The sequence below is a fragment of the Acromyrmex echinatior genome, chromosome 5 (assembly GCF_024713525.1).
Source record: "Acromyrmex echinatior isolate Ae372 chromosome 5, ASM2471352v2, whole genome shotgun sequence".
NCBI classification, from domain to species: Eukaryota; Metazoa; Arthropoda; class Insecta; order Hymenoptera; family Formicidae; genus Acromyrmex; species Acromyrmex echinatior.
Genome location: NC_141856.1, coordinates 7432285 through 7450013, shown reverse-complemented (window position 1 = coordinate 7450013; position 17729 = coordinate 7432285). Strand labels below are relative to the sequence as shown.

Below are 17729 nucleotides of genomic sequence, written 5' to 3'. Positions count from 1 at the left end.
AGTATACGCTCGTTAACATTAAGCCTGTTCTTTTTGACTGAACTTTTGCACCAGTTCATCTTTCTTCTTCCCTTCTGAAGAAAAAAGAAAGAAAGCAACTGGTGCAAAAGTTCAGCTAAAAAGAACAAGCCTATTTTGTAACACGATTATTAGCAAGGGGCGGACAATCGTATCTTGTGTAAATCAATGTGACTTAGTGACATTGAATACGATGATCGAGCTGCTACAAACTTACTCTTTAATCAATGAACGCCCTCGTTATTTGTGAATACTGAAGGCGAAGAAGGAGATATTGTTTAAAATGCTGTATAATATATTATGTATTTGATAATGAGACGATGAGAAATATACATCAAACGATTTGTTATGCAATTATACAAAATGCAAACTGTGTTGTACATGGATAATTAATAAGGAAGGTTCACGAGGCTGTAAAAAAATTTTGTTCATGTTTTATACGGCGATAACGTTTGTAATTTGCGAATTTCAAGAATTCCATCGTTCAAACATTCTTCTCGGGATAAAATCGTCATTGATTGTTGCATTTTTGTAACTTTGAAAGTTCCTATGTAATGTAAAACAAGCACATGATTCGAAGTAATAAAAATCTTTGTACGGAAACTGTTACACAAAAAAAAGAACAGAATAAAATGAATTTCAAAGAATTTGATACTTCGCGAACGTTCCTTATCGAGAAACCATTTGAGATCCTTTTTCATGAAGCGCAGCTAGGTAAATAAATAATTCTATACAAGCAACCGGAAGATTATAGTACCACAAATCACATTGCTGTTTTACATAATATTTCTTTAACAATTATGGTACTGACAGTTGATACACTGCAAAATATCGATCATCGACCGTCGTCTGTCAAAGGAGGAATCTTTCAAAATATTCCGAGGAACTTACTCGGGGGACAGGCCGGCAATTGGCACGCTTTCTCTTCCATCTCGGTTTCCGCATCATTACAGTCATGCAGGCAATGCCGCCACCTGATCTGTCGACCCTTGCCGCAGGTGACGCTACAGCTGCTCCAGTCCATCCACCTGCCCCACTTGCGACGCGATCTCCTCCTCGTTCGATACTCTCCTCGTGCAAATCTCGAACCATTAGAACGTACTTGGGATGTTCTTTTACCTGCCAAAATCGCTTCCTTTGCAAAGCGCTGGCGATTGTCAGTGTTCTCAGCAATCTTGGATGTAGAACTTGATATATCTTTCTTTTTCACGGTGATCTTCGGTTCCTCCTTGATTGCATTTTTATAGGAATCCTTTTCTTTTATAGAGTTATATAGAATTTCACTACGATTGCTCACATATACCTGCAGTTCATTTATCTGGAAACGAAGGATCTCTACACTAAACTCGGATATAATCTGTAAGGAAGATTCCTGACAACAGTTTCTTACCTTGGTAATTAACTTTTCGGCAAGCTCCTTAATTTCTTCGATCGTTCTTACAGCACGATTACCTCGAGTCCTTCTGTACCTTGTCTTCTCACTTTTTGTGTCTCCGATTTCTTCTTCGGTATATTTGAAACTTCGTGTTGATTTCTTCGAATTCTTATCGTTTCGTAAATACTTAGACATAACTTGCTGATTTCTCTTCGCTCGCAACTTTGCATCCTCGTCCGATAAGTCTACAGACATCTCGTTCATATAATCGTAATTTTCTTTTTTTGTATTTCGATTCTCGATTCTCTGCATGTTGGATTCAACCGGATGAGCTTCCATTTCGACTTCCGCATTATAGAACGATGTATTTTCAGAATCGCTTGTTGCCTGACCAGACACGTTTCCGAGATCTTGCTTCTTCAAAATAATCTCCACTAGAACGTTATTAGCTTTCTTTTTTTCAGCAGAATCAAAATTCGGGACAACATTTGGATTAACATTGAGAATGTCATCGCTTATATTATAAATCGGTAACATAATCAAGCAAGGAGTAGTCTCAGTAGAATGATCCGTCCAATTATTAGGACTGATAAACGATGACTTGTTCGTAGGAATTTTTTCAATACGAACATGCAATTCCGATTTTCCAGTGTGCACAAAAGGTAACTTTATGGTGTTTTCTTGTTGCTGTTCTACCAAATTTCTTTTTGTTAATGACGCATCTTCTTTCCAATTAATTAAAGCTTCTGTTTGTTCGTTAGCACTGTCAATATTATTGTTGAAATCGCTACATTCGGATTCTCTTTTTGCTATTTTCCGCGACTTGTCGATTGCTTTGGCAGGCATTTCGATTTTTTTAGTATTTTTATTTCTTTTTTCTATAAACAAATGAGATAAATAGAAAAGAATTCGTTTTGAGAAACTAAAAATTCAAATTTGATTTTGTATAGTATGTAATATATTCGCGATATTGCATGCTATCTATGTTATGTCTATCACATTCTATAAATTAAAAGTACATCTTTGGTTTTAAATACTTTTTTTGTAAGGGTTTTATTTTTTTATATAATTTTTAATATATTTAACTTTTAACTATTTACGTTAACTTTTATTACATGTCATTTACAAATAACGACAATAAAACAAAATGAAATTGCTTTAAAACATTTATAAAAAATCGAAAACTATGCTTATTCTCCTTGATAGTCAGCAAATAATCATAAAAAGTGATAACGTGTAAGTAAAAATAAGCTACGCATGCGCATTGAATAAAAGCACTTAATGTGCTTTTTATCATTTTTTACGATTATTTATTGGCTATCGGGGGATAAGCATAGTTTTCGTCTATTTTTACAAATGTTTTAAAGCAATTTCATCATTTTGTTTTATCTAAATTGTCTTTATTTATAAATGGCACATAATAAAAATTAACGTGTCATTTCTCGCTTCTGATCGCTATAATTCAATGTGATTGTGATGACTACTCAGGAGCCTTAAAGATAAAATTTATTTTAAATCTATTTTCCAGATTAAAAATAAAAAATCTAGGTAAGCAACCTCTCTCTTCTTAATATTGAGCATCTACTTTTGAGTTTTATTTAATTTGTAAAAATATCTTTTATACATTAGGATTTAAATGACCATATTTAGGCCCAGTTTCGCAACTCATGGTTAACTTTTAACTTATTTTGAGTTAAACCTCTCTTAAAAGTTAACCATGAGTTGTGAAACTAGGCTTTAGTGAAATGAATATAATCTGATATATTTTCGAAATAAAAGAAAACATACTCGAGTTTAGATTTTTCGTTTTTTTCGTGACAGGCTGATTGGGAGACTTCAAAGCTTTATGCTTCTTATTTTTTTTATTTTTCGTCTCAACGTTATGTTTAGAATGTCCAATATTTCCCTTCACGCGTTTCCTACGATGGCCGTTTTCCAACAGGACTCCTCGTTTGTGTCGTGATTGCGGTACCATGGTATCCACAATGATATCAGGTTGGTTCTCGTATTCCGAACGTGATGCTTTTAATAGCGAGTCGCTAAATATGTTTGTCTCATCATTCCTGCGCTGTAAATTTTGTGGAAGCAAATTCACGGAACTCGGTCGGCGATGAACAATCGGTTCATTTCTCTTAACTCGAATATGGCTCGCGAGATTCTGATCATTCATGTCATTGAGATCCTCTATTATAACTGGACCGTTAAAATCCATCAAAGTTCTTGTATTTAAGCTGGCGTTTTTATATCCTTTAAGATTTGTATCTCCTGCTGCTCGAAATCGCAAAGTCTCGTTCGGGAATCCTGATGTGACAATTTCGAGAGATTTATTTCCACGAAATGATCTTCCCTTCCAAAAACTTACGGACGAATTATGCACCACTTTGTCCTCTCGAAAATCTATAAAGTAAACATTTTTTTCTGGAAAAAATGCAGAGGATTGAACAATTTTATTGAGCTTATAACCATCATCATTGTTGCATAACTTTTTCATTAAACTTCTCAGTAAAATCTTTTAAAGCCTAAAATCTTTAAAGATTTTAACTTAAATTTATGAAGTAGAGAATAAAGAAAGTCAATAAAATCATGAACTTATAATCATGTGATTCTAAAATTCAGAAATTTTACAAAAAATAGAATCGATCAGTTTGTCATCTAAAAAGCTATTTATCATTTGTTCCAATAATATTTGCCTTTGCAAGTATTTACAGAAGCATTCTACACAACAGATAAAAAAGTTATACTGTGATGACAGATACCTGGATACGTTTTATTTTCAGTCGCGGCAAGGCAAAAGAGCAGCATCAATATCCAAACAGTCGAATGGATTGCCAATCTCGGCATAACACGATACTTTGGAGAGGAACCGATGCAGAACGAGTAATCATGAGCGTTTTCCAAATTGTTTATAGGTGTTAAGTGATTGAAACGGACATGCCTCTCTTTGTTACAACTCGACTTTATTCATTTATCGGCGAGAAAACAGAAACAATAACACAGCCCGAATTTACAATCGTATCTACATTCAAGTCTCATATAAAAGAATTATCAATTATGTGTTAATTTATGTATTAATTATATCATTTATTATTAAATGGATTACGTAGTCATAAATTGTTTAGAATAAAAATGGAAAAAGGATTTCGTTTTAAGCATTATTCTTTTCTGTATATTTTTAAAAAACATCATTCGGAAATTTTATTTATGCTGCTTATCAAGAGGATGTTTAATTACATTCAAGATAGTTGCCCTCGTTAAATTTAAAAAAATCCATTCATTTAATATAAAAAATGCAAAACTCATTTTTATGTAGAATTATGGAAAGTGCCATTATAATTCCTTATAGTATATATATATATCTCTAGTGTTATTCTGGCACTGTGGTTGTTTTCCTTATATCAATAGAATGACATGTGCTGACTTCACAAATCCTTTGATATCGGTTTCTGCGAAGTTAGCATGACATTGTATTATACAGGATGTATCCGTATAAGGTGTATAAGTGTAGTAACGCTAAAGTGATTGCTGACACAAACTCAAGACTAAAACTTCATATGACGATTTGTCCGAAACGGCTTTTCAAGGATACAATTAAGAGTATCAAAGGTGTTTTTTAGAAAAAATTTCGTTTTTTTCAAAAATTTCAAATGTCGTTTGAGTTATTTTGATGTAACTTGATATATATATATATATATATATATATATATATATATTTAATAGACATGAAAAGTTATCTTTTGGGATTACATATTATCTTTTAATTCAATCAGGGACGGACCAAAGGATAAGCAAGATCCCTTTTTTTACTAAAAAAAAATTGATACGTCATTGATTTGTTTAAATTTGAAATTTTTTTATGATAAATGGAATAAATCCGCAGAAAAAAGCTCTTTTTAACATTTTTGATAGAACAAGCTATTTTCGAGATAAAATATTTTTTAAATGTTTCTATGTCTGCTAGATTATATCGAAAAAAAATATTTATAAAAATATTTTAAAAAGATTTTGTGCAAATATATTTATTAAATATTTACAAAATCTTTTGAAAATATTATTTATTTTATTATTAGGTGTTGGAATTAATTCGTAGCGTTTTACAAGTGATGGGAAGTACTTTCATTAATGTATTTTTTAATGCTCATGTGAAATAAATAACATTCTTTCATTAAAAAACGCTACGAATTAATTCCAACACCTAATACATTATTGAGAAAGTATTTTAAAATAAAAAATACAAAATTTGCACTTATTTATACAAAATTTGTGCGTATTTTTTGAAGTGACGCACTTTAAAATTAAGTTCGTGTTAATATAAGCACTGTCTGAAACCATACAAACTGAACCAGTTAGTTCACTTTCTAATAATTCAGTGTCAGAGCATTTTCGGGGATAGATGAAAGCCGGAGGAATAAAATGACCTGATGCACTCAACAAATGCCTGTGATTGTGATATTTGACTCTAATGATACTAATTCATCAACAACTTTTTTCTTCTTACTTGATATGACTTTTGAAATTTTTTTTGAAAATGTATTCATGTCGACTTCATCCATATTATAGATACAGTTTAAATTTGTATTTATCATTTAATTCTAAGATTTTTATAGAATCTGTCAACTTGAATTTTGTTGAATCCTGTTGCTCTTGCTAAACTAACAGATATGGATTGACGATCAATGTGTAAATCATTATGTCGAATAAGAAATCGCGTTATAAGACGGTTTTTGCGTCTAAAAAACAACTTGAAGACGTCTTATGTCACAATTTTAGACTTTGTGTTGTTGGAATTATGCATATATATATACACATTATACAAAAAATTTTCATTTTTCACGTTTCCGCCCTAAGAGAAAAAGTACACGATCGATACCGACTCTGGATTGAAAAACGCTTTGCTATTGGTTGATGTTACACGCTTTACCAATAGGAGAGCACGAAACGTCATTAATTCAATCCAGGTTACTGTGAACCTGATCAGGCCGAAGATGCCATAAATCCCAGTATTAACAATAACCAACACAATCTCAAATATTATTATGCAATATAATAGCGTTTTCGGCCCGATCGGGTTTGCATCAACCTGGGTTGGAAAATGCTTTACTATTTGTTTACGTTACTCGCTCTACCAATAAGAGACCACGAAATGTCATTAATTCAACCCAGGTTGGCGCAAATATGAGCCAAAAATTACATTATAATACTATAAAACATGTACTTGCTTCTTTTTTCTTCTTTAATTTGACGTGACACACTTTCAGCAATCAAAAATCTATCAGTGTTATTTTGTAACTATATGCGTATATTTGTATTTTGTTTTATTATTGCGCGTAGAGTTCTAGCCCAGCTATCGTTTACTTTTTACTGACATCCAAGCACTATTAATCTACATTAGTATATCAAACATAAATCTACTAATTAATTTAATAATTTTATTAATTAATTCAATAGTTTTATTACTTATTAATAAAATAATGTACTGAACAGATTAAATTGATCAAAGGGTCGAAGATACTCAAAGTCGAAAAAAGAAATTTTTATCCGATCAATAAAATGACATAATTTTATGACTAGTTTGAAATCTAGTAATCTCGAACGACTATCATAAAGTTCTAGTTTCTTTGGAATCGACAGCAAGTCCCTAGGCGAATCATTTTGAGTTGTTGCACCGGATAGCAGCGATCGAATTGATTCTACCTTACATTTTTACGAAAACACATTTGCAACTAATTTGCAACTGTTTCGATTCGACATGATTAACACAATTCGCCTGATATCTCGACAAAGTCTGCCTCAATTCCGTCGATTTCACAAATGGTAAGATTAAAATCGTAAACGAGACAGTTACATAACCTAAATAAAACCTACATAACCTAAATAATTTATCTCATTTTCACCTATTATTATGAGGACCAAACGAACTTTGATTAAACTCCGATTAGTTTAAAGAAAAGATTAATTCTGTTAAAATTGTTTGCAGTAATATTTTTAGCTTTTTTTATTTCATGTGTTCATTGTATTTATTGTATTTATATAGTGTTGTCCGACAAACGGAATCGAGTGCAGCAGCAGCGACAGAAGCAGCAGCAGCATCACCACCACCACCTTCTCCATCTGATGTTGAGAAATCGGTACATCCAAAAATTGACAAAATAGCCAATGACATCACCGCTCTTAATCTGATAGAAGTAGCAAAGCTTAGCGAGTTATTAAAAAAACGATTGAATCTACCAGATGCACCTGTTATGCCTGTTGGAGGATTTGTTGCTGCATCTCAGGCTTCGGTAATTGTCATGATATCTTGTATATGTGCTCTTGTATGAATCTTGTTCTATGGAATATATTTATAAAAAATAGGGAGGTTTTACTTAATCAACTCCAGAGCTGATGCCAAACTCTGTAACAGTTACTAATAGCGAATTCAATTGGATGCACTTAATACACACTGGTACACATAAGCCATCATATACAAAATAATGTAAAGATATGTTTATAAATAAACACAGAAATCAATTAAATCATGAAATATTCAATATATTTTATTGTACTATTAGGTAAAATATGTACTTCACAATTCGAAATATTTGCATTTCATTTTTATACTCAAATAAATCAGTGTACAATGGCTTTAATATCTACACTAGTGCTTCCAATCGAATTTGCCATAACACTGTAAGATCCATTTAATTTGTGTTAATTAAAAGGTACTAATTAATTTCAAAAAAAAATCAAATAACTTTTATAAAAAGTAAATATTGAGAGAGAGAGAGAGAGAGAGTATATTTCAGTAAAAAATTTATAGATGTAAGATAAAGGAAATTAAATTGTTTAACATTGTTTACAAATTTAAATTCAGTAGCTTCATTATCAGCTCTAGAGAATTAAAAGATAAGTGATAGAGAATAGAATTGGACTTTTTTGTCATATGTAAAATCTTTTAAATAGAGTTTAAGCAAACAATTGTAATTTTTTTTTGTTAGGAGGAAGAAGAAGTAGAACAAAAGCGAATACAAACGGAGTTCACTGTTAAGTTAATGGCGTTTGATGACAAACAGAAAGTAGCGCTAATCAAAGAAGTGAAGAACTTGTTACCAGGCACAAATCTTGTTCAGGTATTGAATCTTTGAAAATAATAAAAATAATAAAAATGATAGTATAATAATAAAAATGATATTACATAAAAATTGTCTCATATAAATAGGCCAAAAAGTTCGTTGAAAGCGCACCTACAATAGTGAAAGCGGATATAGCGAAAGACGAAGCCGAGAAATTGAAAGATGCTCTCACCAAGGTCGGTGCTACAATTCAAATTATATAAATCGTATGTGTGAATACATATATTGTTACGTAAATATAATGTTATAATAAAAATTTACATTCACTTATACAACATACCTACTTCCTTTCTTCTACTATTATTAAAAATTATGTTCTTATTTTTATTGCATATTTTACCATTAATGAAATTTTTATCATTGTAAATATTAAATATAAATATTAAAAAATTTTAATATTTCTCTATATTAATATTTTATCCAAAAAATATATTAAATATAAAATGTTACACAATATAGAGAAATAATTGATATATATATATTATATATATATATATATATATATATATATATGTATATGTATCTATTATACAGTATTATTGTTTTTGCAATATTACCAATCCTTGTTAATTTTAGATTAGACTTTATCGCGATTATCTGTGCGGAACAAATATTCGCTAATAGATAAGCGATTAAGATGTAGGGATAAAAAGTTATATGATAGAGTAATAAGAGATTGTTATAAATAATAATAATTAACTACATCTGATATTCAGTAAACTAACATGTGTTTAATAAGCAAAGTTTAAAATATTGCTCGTTCGAATGTGCAAACTCTTACTTTTTTCGCGATAAAAAAAGAGCGCAATCAGACGCAGAAAGATATTCGTGAATTGAACGAATGGCGCTGCGGCGACCATATCGATAAAGCAAGTACCGTCTCATACACTCACCGGGCCCCGTTTCTTCTCGCATCTGCAATTCTTGATAAAATTCGCAAAAATTCCAGACAATTTTATTCCGCTATGCTCTACATTCGTCTCAGCTATGTGGGAGTATCGGGACAAAATTCCCATATTCAAGTATGCGGTCGATCGATCGTTAACCGGAACCCAAATCAAGCCAACGTCAGAGGCGCGACGGGACGGTACTGCTGGCCACGACTACTGCCACGATGGCCGAGGAGACTGACACAAACGATAACGCGACGATGGAAAGTATAGCGCAAAATATATCGGAGGTGCGTACTCGTGCGGCGATTAATGGATTTAGCGAATCGCGACGATCGGCGACGTGAGTGATCGCGATCGCGCGTCGTGTCGTGCGACAACGGCGCTCGTAAGGTTAACCCAGTGGGTGTTTCTTCGATTTTGACAGGTCGGTGGCACCGGTGACTGCGACGACGGTGGCGATGGTTCGCCGAGCACGACGACGGGCGAGGTGGGTGCATTGCAGTTCCAGGCGTCGCAGGTGATCGCAAGGTTGGAGCGAGCGGTGGAACGGGCGGCCGACGGCGGCGGCACCACGTGGAACAACCCCTCAGGATTCCTGACGCAGCCAAAGAAACCGGACGAGATATTGGTGTTGATACAGGTGTGGTGGTGTGGGCCGCGTTTACGCGCCTACGTTCGGTCAGCGGAAACCGGCGCGTGCGATTGGAGCACGGCCAACTTGATTACACGTCGCTCGTTGGTCACTGCTGATAGTGCGATTGCCACGATAATTACATGTCACGTGGGAGCTGTGTTTAGTATCGTTCTTCATGTTTGTATATACATACAGCTCATGTGTATTCGCTGGGAAACGACGTAAATTCGAATTTCTGATTTGTCACTACTTCCTCTTATCGTAGTTTTTGCATCACGGTGTTTATTACTGTTTTTCATTTTTTTTTTTAGTTTCTTTTCTTCTATTATTGTTTTTCCTTTTTTTATGTTTTTGTATCTTTCAAATCCTGATTTCGAAGTTGTAATAACAGATAGAAATTTATTTCTTAACTTTGTATCTTAAGGAGTAAAGATTGATAGTTTATTTGATTTTTTGTAAAACTGAAAGCTTCTTGAATCTAGAATAATTTCGGAAACAGAGAAGGTCAAAGATAGAAGGTCTCGATTCGCATAATCGCAAATTCGAAATAAATTCGTTCTTTTCATTCATTTATAAAAATAGGAAATAGAAATTATATAATCCGTATTACTGCAGCATATATAATTCTGGAAAAATGTATGCATTTTCTTCTTTAGTTAATTTTGATATTTTTTATTTATTCTTAATTGGAACATGAGTCTCGGTGATCCGGAGATTTCCTAATTTTTAAATAGTAATTATTTGAATAATTATGTATTTTGCAATTTTATTTTTCACAGTTCTGAACTGAAAAAATTCTTTTACAAAATAAAACTAATAATAAACTTTCTATTTATGAGATTATTATTCTCGATATTATTCTTCTTTAAAGCTTATCATAAATAAAGATTTTGTTCTTTTGTACTTTATGTATCTTGTTGATTATTGCTAGGAGATTAGAGATAATAAAAATTTATGTTCTCATGCATAACTCGAGTGTAAATTATAAGATATACATTTAAATTTCATCAGTTCTTTTAATATCGAAAAATGTATGTTTCTGTTACGGTTTAATAAACTAAATATTGTCTTCATCGTATATATTATGCTAATGTACATTAAATTATGTTTCCTCAGACACACTTTGATATATTAAATGATATAAATTATTTGACATATTAAATAATATAAATTAATTACAAAAAATATTTTCTCTTTATTATGATGAATTAGGTCACTTGCACTACATTAGATTAACATTAATTAACACATTAAAGGCTGCTTTATATAAAATATACAATATAAATGCAGTAGCATAATGTAATTAACTTTGACTATGAAATAATATATGTATAGCCTGTTAATTAATATGACAATATCATTATTGTATACTTAATATTAATCGTTTAAAATATTTATATGTTTTACACACATATTTACAGTTTTTAATATTCACAATAATTTAGTATAATGTGACCAAATTCGTTATTAGATTATTTATTAAATATATAGCTTGTGTTGTATTATGTAAAAAAAGGAATCAATTATAAGAAGCTAAAAACATAGATCTCCTCACCAGAAATTTTTGTTTAGGATTTGGTAGTTTACGAGGATGCTCCGCATCCAGCCGAGACAGGATCTACAGATTCGCCTATCAGTCAGATCACCCCTTTGCCAGCTCTAAGCGAAGCGGCGAAATTGGCCTTAATCACGCACACCGTTTCGGCTTACGCGGTAGCGCTACCGAAGCCACACGCGCAGAAGCTCGCGGGTCGTCTCGCGGCCGACACGACGAGATGGCTCAGCCACATCTTCCGTTTCGTGGATTGCGCGTCCTCCTTCCACGAAGATCATCTCGAGGGGCTGGTCAGGGTGACTCGACTCGCTCTACATCGGAAATACCCACGTTACATGGAGGAGGGTTTCACCGCCCTCGTGTCTCAACCTCCTTTGATTTACAGCTCCGTTGCTGCACCCATGGGTGTTGTTCAACATCTGTGCAGACAGGTAGCACTCCTCGATCTTTCCTTTTAAATGTTCGAGATGAATATAAAAATTCAATTTATAAGCTTGAATATTACATTATAACACAAGAACATTTGTAAATATTAATTCTTTGTAAACAAAGAAAGTTGTTTAAAAAAAGAATCTCTTTAGAGAAACACTGATTGAACGCATACAACACATTAAAGATTTGTTGTACTTTTGCAGCTTTCCTTACCGCTTCATTGCATAAGACCAATCCCGCATAACACTATGTTCGGATCGAGGCATACTATGGATGTCTCAGCGCTGGAACGACGCTTAGCAGAAGACACTCAATCAAATAATGTAACGCCATTGCTAGTCCTAGCCGAAGCCGGTTCTGTATTAACGGGCCATTGCGATAATATCACGCGATTACGAGCAATATGTGACAAATATAACGTCTGGCTGCATCTCAGAGGACATTCGTTAGCTGCGCTAGCGCTGAACAATTCGGCGAAGGATTTGGTAAATATTTGTATAGTTTATCGTTTTAGTAAAGTTTGAAGATCTTTAACATCGCCAAACACTTTTGAAGAATTTTTCTAAAAATCTTTTCATATTACAGCCGTCGAAAATAGCGGACAGCATTACATTACCGCTTGGAACATGGTTCGGTATACCATCGCTACCAGTGGTTGTATCCTTCCACATTTTTTTTTTAATTTAATAGAATAACTATAATAATTATAATAAATATAATTATAATAATTATAATTTAAACTAGAACATTAGAATACTCCAAGATTCCTAAGATATTGTATATCTCTCATTATACTTATAGTACATTATACTCGCTATAACTTAATTATATATTCCTTTGATATTTAATTATTTGTTATATATATTACACTAATCAATCATTGCTCCGATTTTCCTTAATTTTTACTTACAGACTTTGTACAGATTAGCAGATATTAAAGGAGGAAGGCCCACTCCGAGAGATACTACTCTGTCGTTAGTTTCAGGATTGATGGCGGATTCCTTGTCGAGACGATTACCGACTTTGCCTTTGTGGACTGTTTTACAGGCTTTGGGTCGAGACGGTGTACATAATAGATTTAAAAGATGTTTTTTGGCTGTGGAAGAGATGTATAATAAAATTAAAGGGTTCTCTTGTATTAGAATAGTGGTGAGTTTTTATAAAAGTGCATATTTCAAAAAAGGCGTCCCGTTGTCAAAAATTTATCATTTATTTTTTTTCAGAGTCAACCGCCTGGCGGCGAAACGGAGTCCTATACCTTAAGTGAATATCTAGCAAACCCCGTGAACAATTTACAATTATTTGAAGTAGTAGCCAACTCATTAGTTTTCCAATTCGTATCTTCGAATGGGGATCTTCAAGTCACAGATCGCGTGCTGCCTTATTATGATAAGTTGAATTCCTGGTTGGGACAAATTCTTCAGAGGGATATTGACAATATACAAATAGAACTTTGTGATATAGAACAGTGCGGTATCGCGATTCGCATTTGCCCATTAGAGAATCCTGATCAACCACCCACAAGCGAAGATATAGATAATTTAGTAACCTTCCTTGAGCAACAAATAGTAAGGACATTTTGAATCACAATATTCCTATCGGGTATGAAACAATAATCGTTATGATTCATTGATCTCTTTTTTTATGAGTAATTTCATTTAGCAAATTTTCTTCTTGCATTTAATATTGAAAGCACGGAGGGATATGACGCATTTTACGATTACGGTAATCGTAAACTTGTTAATAATACAATCATAATTTCGTTCAACAGGAAATATTATTGGCAACAGTGGAACATAAAGACACCTTCTTACGTTTAGTCTCAGAAAATGATTATTTACATTTAGTGGAAATGCCAGGTTGGGCCGGTCTGGGAGGTGTGCGTTATGCTCCACCTACTTGGATTCAAGTTATGACTGATCAGTCAAAAGAAGAATTGAATAAACTAAATACACAATTGGTCGAAACCCTGCGCAGCACGGATGCCGCATTTTCCCTCGGGGAAGGTGCGGATGGTTTAGCTTGCGTGCGATTTGGCATGGTAACACAAGATACAGGTAAACGCACTTTCAGCAATATTATCATTCCATATATATGCCTCCTCTTTCATCGAATTATATTATTTCCAGATGTGGCTGAATTGTTATCTTTAGTCTTACAAGTTGGCCAGGAAGTGGAAGCTAGTTCTAAAATGATGGATACTATCTCGGAAGTAGTTAAGAGAGGTATCGAGACGGCGCAAACAGATCTAGAGAGGGAAAACGCAGAGAAACTATGGCAGGAGGGTATTCTCAGGCATGTTCCCGTAGTAGGAACTTTCGTCAATTGGTGGAGTCCTATTTCGAAGGAAACAGGTGTCCGCGGCCGTAGTCTAAACTTGCAAGCTGGTAATTATAGTTTCGATATAACAAGCATTTATTTATCATAATCATATTTTCCTGAAGGATAGGAATATTTAGGGTAATCGCAATAAGATTATTTTAGACAATATTTATTAAAACAGGTGTCGTGGAGAGTACGGAAAATATCTACAAGTACCATATGCAGCTGCAACCTAATTTTACAAACAGTAATGGTTCTGGCGCCAGAACTCCGCCTCAGCCTTTAGTGCAAACGCCAGTTGGTGCTAACAGTCAAAGCCATAGTCGATCGTCGAGTCATTCTAGCCTGCAAAGTGGTAAGAATGTACCTTTAATAAGCAATGTCAGTTCTCAGCTCCAAGTAAAGGAAGAATCCACGCAAACGAAGTCGTAGTAAATATTGTACTACTTTCAATGAATCAAGACATGATTTCGAGTTGTTAAACTTGGAATAAAAATGCTTTTTCTGAAACGCTAAAACGTTCCCTCTAGGAGGTGCAATCTTTAGCGAAATATTAGATTGTAACTTGTATAACTTATCGATTTGGTTAAATAGAACAAGATACATGTAATGGTTTAATTTTATTTTGCTGCTGATACTTTTAACTGGCTGTTTCTCGCCGAAGATATTTCTTGCTTTTAAATATATAAATAATGCTTTCGCAAACATTTTCCTCAAATTTCGAAAATTTTCTTTATTATTTGTGCTATTAAGCGAGCATGACTTAATCATGTGGTGATCCATGTACTTACTAGATTGATACCACGTAGTAGCCTCGCTCTTATAATTAAATTCATAAGTTACTGAAATACCTCTTGCGAGCACAATGGCCAAAATAAAATAATTTTCTCTTCTAATTTTGGTTATCTCTTCTTCTCATACTTTATTAATACCAATTCGATAGCTAATCTATAAAAGAATATATTGCAAGAAAATTATTTATTGTTGAATAGTTTTTCTTTGTATAATATTACACACTTTAACTATTAGCTCATTAGTTAGTAGTTAAGATGTATATTTAATTTTTTCACCATTAAAAGGAATTCTTTATTCGCGGATTTTTGCTTCTTTTAAACTGCTTGCTAATTTTCAAATTGATAGTTCACATTTGTTAAGTTTTATGTCTTCATTAAGCACAATATTGCAAGTAAAGTAATAAGAACCTATATAATATGTTTACTTTATCCATTAAAAATAAGCTATATGTACATTTTACCTTTTATGAAAGAGATTTTGAAAATACTTGAATGAAAATATATAATAGAAAAAACATTCTGATATTGGAAAGATGTAATAACTTGCCAAAGAAATTTATATATATTCACCCATCGAAAAAAAGTCCATATTGTTGCTCTTGTATTATGTAATTGATGGTAACACCAGGGAAATATTTCAGTGATCAAGATCAATAAATAAATATACTGCATTAGATTATTCATAAATTGTTGAAAAATACCGAAGATGCAAATAAATCAAGCCGTATGTATATTTATGTACCAAACTTGTAATAAAGTATTGCTAATGAATAAATAATATAAAATGTGAATCGAAATCTTCTCGCGGCATATTATGTAATAGATACGGCGATATGATACTAATGCAATAATTATGGATCTTATGTTTTTATTTCTCTTTTTATAATATTCATGTTCCGTTACAATAGGAGGAATTAAATTCGGAATATGGCAATTAGACACAATCGTAATATACAAAAAGTGGTATCGATTAACGAGCTTCGTTCATTCTTCGTTTGTCTCCTACATATCTTCGAGATAAGTCTTTATATTACATCAAAATTCGCATAATAACCGCACATATAAAGAAAGACGCAATAGAACGTTATAACTTACGTAAGTTCTCTGGAGTATAGTCGAGTAGCCTCTACATATACTTTGTAAATAAATCTCTTTCGCGCAGTGAGAGAGAAATACGCAAAAAAGAGAAGATAGTATTATATACTATCTATATACTTTCACTAATAGATGTAGCGAGAGATACGTCAGGAATTAAATTGAGAAAATATCGAACAGAAGATAGACACACAAAGACCTATGACAGAAATGAACGATCCATCACATCCTATACCGAACACGTGTAAAATATTATATACTTATACAATATATAAATATACGGAAAAAATATTAGAGCCCTGGATTCTTCGACGTATCCAGTATCAGTCTTAAAGGGTGCACAAAAGCTTAGGTCTCCCGTGTTCCTTTCCTTTTTCTTTCTGTCATATATCCATATCTGTCGATGTGCGTATAATATTTAATCGAATTCTGCGAAATTTTTTTTGATTTTTCGTTTATTAACTATATCATCCTTTTTTTCTGCGATGAAAAATTGCCGTAGGCCAAGAAAATGCTCCAATTCGAATGAGTTCCTCAATGTCGTATATCATTACATCACTCCCATTATCTCTGAAAATAATGAGTTTCCGTTCTTTCTCTCTCTTCTTCTCTCACGCATACACATATATGTATATAATAGACGTATACACTCGCTCACATATTCTCTTTTTCTCTCAATCATCCTGATCTCCTTTCCTCTTTTGTTCGTGTTTGTTGCGCAGATGCTCTCGCCTTCTTTTATACCACATTACATTTACCGTATAAAAATGATGAATAACTTAAATGCTGTTTTATTCGTTAGAAAAACTGGTGTGCAATGTGCCTCAGACTCTCGATTCTACTATAAAAATTGACAAACGATTACAATAAAGGTTCTGTTAACAATCATCTAAATTACAAATTCTCATATTAAGAGTTTAACAACGTTTTCTGTGTTCTAGATTATTTTAAAATACGTGTTAAACGGGTTCCTCGATCGCCTGTAAGTCTCGTCAATTTTGCCCAAATCATTGAGCGCGGGTCAAATGTCTTCTAGCAGAGAAATATTTTAGCACAATTTTCTCATTGACTAACAAACGACGTGTTTACTTGCAGGTCTTTAATCTGAACAATACTATGTTGATCCCGTTTTTGCGCGCTTTACTGTAAAATCTCGAGTAACCAAGGTTATACAGTATCTGAAGACGTCCATCTCCAGTGTTTTATGAGTTATTTAAAAAAAAAGAAAAAAAAACAATGTAAAAAAAATAAATTGTAAATTATATCAAATAAATAAAAATAAAAAAAATCTCTATTTTTCTGATGTAAATCGATACCGTGGCGGATCAAAAAACGAAAAGTAAAAATACTTACCAAATAAGAAAAATAATCGAGATGTACAACAAATAGTAACATATTACGGATACGCATATCTGTGCTAAAACACTGAAGTTGGATTATACTTGTAAACTTTCTCAATAAGCAATTTTTCTTAAAATCTAGAACATATATCGAGGGGCAAC

At 32.9% G+C, this 17729-nt stretch overlaps 3 protein-coding genes across 4 annotated transcripts; 2 read left to right on the top strand and 1 right to left on the bottom strand.

The window, feature by feature from the left end:
* Positions 1-424: 424 nt before the first annotated feature.
* LOC105149203 (uncharacterized) lies at positions 425-9624 on the bottom strand. 2 transcript variants are annotated; one of them, XM_087406118.1, is made up of 4 exons: positions 9396-9624; positions 3182-3790; positions 1409-2271; positions 425-1336 (listed from the first exon to the last, which is right to left on the bottom strand). In XM_087406118.1, the coding sequence occupies exons 1-4, from the start codon at positions 9415-9417 to the stop codon at positions 887-889; spliced, it is 1944 nt and encodes a 647-aa protein (XP_087262244.1). In that variant the 5' UTR covers positions 9418-9624; the 3' UTR covers positions 425-886. The 2 variants fall into 2 exon arrangements, with proteins under 2 accessions (XP_087262244.1, XP_011059764.2); XM_011061462.2 differs by lacking the exon at positions 9396-9624 and adding an exon at positions 4150-5043 and having other exon boundaries at positions 3182-3811.
* mRpL12 (mitochondrial ribosomal protein L12) lies at positions 7012-8777 on the top strand. Its single transcript, XM_011061461.2, has 4 exons — positions 7012-7204; positions 7425-7671; positions 8368-8499; positions 8589-8777. The coding sequence occupies exons 1-4, from the start codon at positions 7140-7142 to the stop codon at positions 8703-8705; spliced, it is 561 nt and encodes a 186-aa protein (XP_011059763.1). The 5' UTR covers positions 7012-7139; the 3' UTR covers positions 8706-8777.
* LOC105149201 (pyridoxal-dependent decarboxylase domain-containing protein 1) lies at positions 9579-15917 on the top strand. Its single transcript, XM_011061460.2, has 10 exons — positions 9579-9682; positions 9820-10035; positions 11602-12015; positions 12220-12501; positions 12602-12673; positions 12929-13165; positions 13240-13584; positions 13788-14073; positions 14146-14403; positions 14520-15917. Exons 1-10 carry the CDS (start codon positions 9617-9619, stop codon positions 14768-14770), a joined length of 2427 nt encoding a protein of 808 aa, XP_011059762.1. The 5' UTR covers positions 9579-9616; the 3' UTR covers positions 14771-15917.
* The last annotated feature ends 1812 nt before the right edge of the window (positions 15918-17729 follow it).